A 6,000-nucleotide genomic window follows, 5' to 3' on the forward strand; every position below is an offset into this window, starting at 1 on the left:
AGCTAAAAGCACAGAAAGACAGGGGATAGTTTTTTGCCCCTTTCCCCTTCTTTTGATGTTGTTTTGTTTTTAAGTGTTCACAGGTATGTAATCCTACCACAAGTACAATTTTGGCAGCTTGCTTTTTTCATTTAACGATGTATCTTGAGCATCTTTCCATATTAATGTATTTAAAGTCATTATGTTCTTTCTAGTGGCTAATCCATGGTGTGCATGTGTCTTTGACATGACTGCTCTTGTAATGTGCGTTTGGGTTGTTAGCAGAAGATTCTGGAAGTAGAATTGCTGGGTAAAAGGATATGATTGTTTTGAATTTTATTAGATTAACTCATGCTTTTAATTGTCTTTACCACCTTGGCCTAACATGTCCTTCCTTGTTTTTGAAGGGAGCTGTAGGAAGCAAGGCTTTTGAGTTTCATTGGAAACTTCATTGCAGCCTGCTGCTTCCTCTTCAGTCACTGTCTCTTAGTCTGGGTCAGAGATAGTTACAGAATGGAAATACAGCAGAAAACCTGCTCATGCTTCAGAATAAAAGAGCTAGTTAAACTTATTTGTGTATTTGATTAGAAAATGAAAGAAGTACAAATTATTTTTCTCTCTCCCCCTCCCCTTCTCTGTCTCCCTCTCCCTCTCCTTCTTCATTTTAGAGAGGGAGGAAGAGAGAGAGAGAGAACGATGGAGATATGTGAAAGACACATCTATTGGTTGCTGGGGATCAAACCCACAACATAAGCCGAAACCGGTTTGGCTCAGTGGATAGAGCGTCAGCCTGCAGACTGAAGGGCCCCGGGTTCGATTCCGGTCAAGGGCATGTACCTTGGTTGCGGGCACATCCCCAGTAGTGGGTGTGCAGGAGGCAGCTGTTTGATGTTTCTTTCTCATCGATGTTTCTAAGTCTCTATCCCTCTCCCTTCCTCTCTGTAAAAAAATCAATAAAATATGTATATTTTTAAAAAACCCACAACATAAGTGTGTGCCCTGATCAGGAATCACACCTGAGACCTTCTGGTGCATTGGACAACGCTCCACTCAACTGAACCACACCAGCCAGGGCAATATGAATTTTTTTTTTAAGTGAAAAATTTTTTTCTTTTCTTTTTTCGTTAATTTGATCAGTTGCCTCCCACCTTGGCCAATACTATCTTCTCCCTATAGAAAAATGCTGGTTTATGTAGGCGGGTACAAATATATAAATATTTTCACACAAGTGATAAATATTGTATCGTGCTACTTTGTACTCCAGAAAATCATACTGTCTTTTAAAAACTTTTTCTATATTTCTGAGGTATTAGTATAAATATAGGAAGTGCAGAAAAGTAGACTACCCTCCTGCCCCCAATATTACTTTCTCTGTGTGTGTTTTTTAAAGCAAAGTTTTGGACAAAGTACTGCTTTTTCAAGAGCATAGATGCCACTTAACATGTCCTTTGACTGAGCAGGCCACTGAAGGACTAGGTGGTGACACTTCCCAAGTGTTGGCTGCCTAGAGTCAGGTTAGTCACACCTGGGCAGAGAGGTTGAGGGCCTGACCGGTTCAGGAATCAAGAGGTTTTTATCTGCCTTTGGGCCCCTTGGAGCCAGATGCAAGGATCATCCCACCTGACTGCCAATCTCCACGTCCTGCATAGCCGAGTGCCCGGTGCCCATGCAGCTGCACAGTCACTGTAATGTCCTCCTCACATCGTCCTGGGCAAGGGACTCCCAGACTTCTTCTGGAGACAGTTGAGGAATGCGTCCAGCTGATTCTTTTTTCCTTGTTCTTTTCACAGATGAGTGTGGGTCAGAGAGCCAAACTGACTATCTCCCCAGACTATGCCTATGGTTCCACTGGGCACCCAGGCATCATCCCACCAAATGCCACTCTCGTCTTTGATGTGGAACTTCTAAAACTGGAATGACAGGAACGGCCTACTCCCTGAGTTCCCTGTGCTTGGGTAAGGAACTTAATGCTAAAGAACCTTTAAATTACCTTTGCTCCTCCCATGTTATGCTCAGCATTTGATGGGTGGGTAGTAGAGAGAATGAAAAATGCCATGGGCTGCCTCCTCCCTCCCCGCCTTCTTCCTCTCTCGGGATCCTTTCAGTTTTAGTTATCAGTGTACACCTTGAATGTAAAGATTGGTCACCCTATGAAAGGGATGGCATATGTTCTTCAATGTTTTTATGGGGATGGGACAGCTTAATGTAGCTGTTTAAATGAAGTATTTTTTTATGTAGCTTATAAAATAAACCTCAGTTGAGAGCTGGAAGTATTAGGCTGATTTTTAGTGCCAATATTTTAGTTCTTTAGAAGTAAGCATGTTGGTGACTTTGCTTACACTGTCCTGGTTTGTACACCTTCCTCATCCATAGTTTGTGGCTACCTGCCTTGGGGAGCAAACTCTGGATAGGTGAGGCCAACAGGCCAGCTTCTTATCAGTGGGTTGAAAGTGAGGCCTCAGGATGTTATTGAAGTCTAAAGGGTGCTCTCACACAGTCATAGGAAGAAATCTTGGGGTGTCAGCCTTCCTATGCAACAGGTGAGGAAACTGAGGCTCAGAGAAAAGGCCCTTACAAGGTCTCATTTAGTCAGTGGCAAACTAGATCCATACCAGAATCCCTTTCATGTTTTTCTTTCCTAAGACTTTTTTTTCTTCCCATTACCTTCATTTCTTTCTTTCTTTTTTTTTTTTTTAATATATATTTTATTGATTTTTTACAGAGAGGAAGAGAGAGGGATAGAGAGTTAGAAACATCGATGAGAGAGAATCATCGATCAGCTGCCTCCTGCACACCCCCCACTGGGGATGTGCCCGCAACCAAGGTACATGCCCTTGACCAGAATCGAACCTGGGACCCTTGAGTCCGCAGGCCGACGCTCTATCCACTGAGCCAAACCGGTTTTGGCAACCATTACCTTCATTTCTAAGAACCCAAACTCCCATATCCTAATGACAATAACTTTTCATGTGGATGTTAGAATCATAAAACACATGAATGTTGTCATCTTCTTTCCACTTGGCCCCACACCTCTATGTTTGCTCCCCTCAGGAACCAGAGGACCACAGCCAGTGGCGGGAAGAATGCTTTTGTTTGAAAGCTACAATAGGTGTCTGCCAGCTGTCAGTTATGGTGTAGCCTTGTCCTGTTTTGGACTTCCTTAAGTAGAGGGGCTTTTTAAACATTAATAGTTATTTTCTCTCTCAGTGGTTTGAACCCTACACACCTGGGTCATACAGTCCTGTTCAGGTTTGATGACTTTGGCTTCTCCATTTGTCATTTCTACCAGTGGGGAACTCCTGACACTTTAGAGAGTCTCTCTCTGCCCAAAGGTCTACACCTAGTCCAAACCCTCTTTCCTGTTCTTTGAGAGCTAAGTCCTTTGAACATAAATGTATTTGAGGGAGCCTTGGAATTATTCTGATTTGGGAACAGGCTTTCTGTAAATCTGATAGGATGGAGGGTGGGGAAGGAAAAGAGAGGGGTATGAATGGCTAAAAGTCACTCTGGTCTAAGCCTCCCCATGCACTGCCACAGAGCATCTCAGAGCTTCTTGCAAGACTGCAGACATTTCAAGTATGTTCAACATGGGGAATATCCGCTTAGAGCTTTGCACATTAAAGGTACCTGAGAAGCTTTTAAAACTCTCCTGATGGCCAGGCCACAGTTGACCACAATATCTGGGAGTGAGATCCAGGCATTAAAGATTTGAAACACCTCCCCACCCCCAAGCAATTCCTTTATGCAACCAATGATAATAGGAACCTGGATTTGTTAGAGGCCTTGGTGGACTGCCCCTCCTGCTGTCCTCAGCAAGATAAACTTACCTCAGGTTTATAAAAAAGAACAACCTGTTTAGCAGGAAGGAGGTTGTTCATCTGGGAATCCAGCCCGAGCCCAGCGACTCTCCCAGCTCAAGCAGAAGGAGCTTAGTCCAAGTAAGGCCTCCCAGATGTTGGGAAGGGACTTGGTGTGGCAGCCAGGCCTGTGGTTGTCCCACTGCACACAGAGCACTGAGTGGCTGGAACTCACACATTTTCTGTCCCCAACAGATGTGCCATGGAGGGATCTGGCGCCCCCGACGCGCACACGCGAATCCGTGCGGAGCTTTTCCTGATGTTCCACTACACTTTGTATAAACATCTGCCCCGACTGAATGTGTTCTGTCACCCAGCTTTGCTCTTCCCCTTTCTCCTCGTATGTGTGTTGATCTAAACTACATGCCATAAACCTCAAGTTACTCTCTTTATTTTTGTTTTGGGGTGAAGATTCAGTTTCAGTCTTTTGGGTCTAGGTTTTCAATTACATATTAGTCAAGTATTAACAGCACAAGTAATGGGTTAACTTTAGACTAGGAATTGGTGTGTGGGGGATGCAAGAATCTTTATTTTATTTTATTTTTTTGGATGAAATTTTTATCTATTATATATTAAACATTCTTGCTGCTGCGCTGCAAAGCCATAGCAGACTTGAGGCGCTGTTGAGGGCCGAACTATCTCCAAGTTGAGAGATGTCTTTGGGTTGAATGAAGAGCCCTACCCAAAACTGAAGTGGGGAGGGGAGAGCCCTCACCTCCACTGCCCCATCCCACTCTCCCCTTAAACCCTCTGCCTTTTAAAAGCAAATCGTTTTCACTGCGATGTTGGACACTACAGGTATCTGTCCCCGGGCCAGCAGGGACCTCTGAAGCCTTCTTCATGGCCTGGCTCCCTCCCTGCCCCCATCCTGTGGTTTTTTTCTAATAGATATTCAGGACTTTTATAATGTCATAGCTATCCAGGCTCCACTCCCTAAATTTTAAGAACTTTAATCGAAAGTTTAAATTGAAGGTGCTGTTTGTAGACACTTAAAACCCAATGAAAGCCCAGCCATCATGACAAATCCTTGAGTGTTGTCTTAAGAAAATGATGCTGGTCATCACAGCTTCAGCATCTCCTGTTTTTTGATGCTCGCCTCCCCCTGCTGAGCTCAAAGTTTTCTGGCTTCTCCTTCCCTCCTCTCACTCCTTTGCTGTCCTGTGTAGTGATTTGGTGAGAGAAATTATGGCTGCCTATCCCCCACCCACTCCCCTGCACTACATATGAGTTTCACGTTTTATTATTGCAATAAAAGTGCTTTACGCTGGCTTTTCTCAGCTTGGTGTGACGGTGGTTACTTTCAGGTTCCTCCCCCTGCCATTTGGTGCAGCAGGATGGGGTTAGAGGTATGACAAAGGGGATAGAGTGTGGGAGGTTGTGTCTTGTCAGAAGAACCGCAGCAGGAACTTCTTCCCCATTGGTCTCTGGAAGCAGGGGAGTGGGGGTAGGTTTGTCTCTTTACCAGTGGAGAGAATTACCTGGAGGTCAGGCTGGGGTCATCAGGGAGAACCCTCTCACCCATCACCAAATGTTTATTAAATATATGCTCTGGGTAGAGCACTATGCTGGGTTGTCTGGGGTTACCAAGAAGTTGGAGATGCACGTCCAGCAAACTGATGAATTACAAAGGGAAGATGGGATTTTAAATTGGTTTCCTCAGTAACATTTGGTGTGGAGGTTTTGTCATGTGGACAGGCTGGGTGGTTACAGTACCTTCCTGGCCCCTGCCCGTATATGCTCCCCTCCTCCCTTATTACAGAGACCACCAAAAATGCTCCCACATCGATATAGACGTTTTCCAAAATTGCCCTGGTGAAGAACCTTTGATTTTTACATAGGTTGTTCAAGGCCTTGCTTAATGATTTTCCAAATCCACCTCTTTATTAAGTCACCAGAGTATTTCAGGGTCATATCTATCATTAGAATTCAGTATTTGATTATATTTTGTACCCTAAAACCCTACAAAAAGAGAATATCACCATCTTAAAGTTTCCTTATGCCCCTTCCCAGTCAGTTCCTGCCCACACCCAGAGGTAACTGCTTTAATTTTTCTACCATAATGTTGCTTGTTACAGAATTTAATTTAAATGATATCCTACACTATGTCTTCTTACACTTAGCACTCATTGGGGTACCTTCACTCAGACACATAGGGAAGGTGTTA

General features: G+C 44.1%; 1 protein-coding gene across 2 annotated transcripts in view; it reads left to right on the plus strand.

Moving 5' to 3' along the window:
- Positions 1-5,113, plus strand: part of FKBP1A (FKBP prolyl isomerase 1A) — a 30,426-nt gene extending 25,313 nt beyond the window's left edge. For both annotated transcript variants that reach the window (XM_054723907.1, XM_054723908.1), the window contains 2 exons: positions 1,770-1,934; positions 4,032-5,113. In XM_054723907.1, coding sequence (XP_054579882.1) covers positions 1,770-1,898 — 129 coding nt within the window. In that variant the 3' untranslated portion in view covers positions 1,899-1,934; positions 4,032-5,113. The remainder of the gene's footprint in view (positions 1-1,769; positions 1,935-4,031) is intronic.
- The last annotated feature ends 887 nt before the right edge of the window (positions 5,114-6,000 follow it).

Source organism: Eptesicus fuscus, chromosome 12, assembly GCF_027574615.1.
Source record: "Eptesicus fuscus isolate TK198812 chromosome 12, DD_ASM_mEF_20220401, whole genome shotgun sequence".
Classification (NCBI taxonomy): domain Eukaryota; kingdom Metazoa; phylum Chordata; class Mammalia; order Chiroptera; family Vespertilionidae; genus Eptesicus; species Eptesicus fuscus.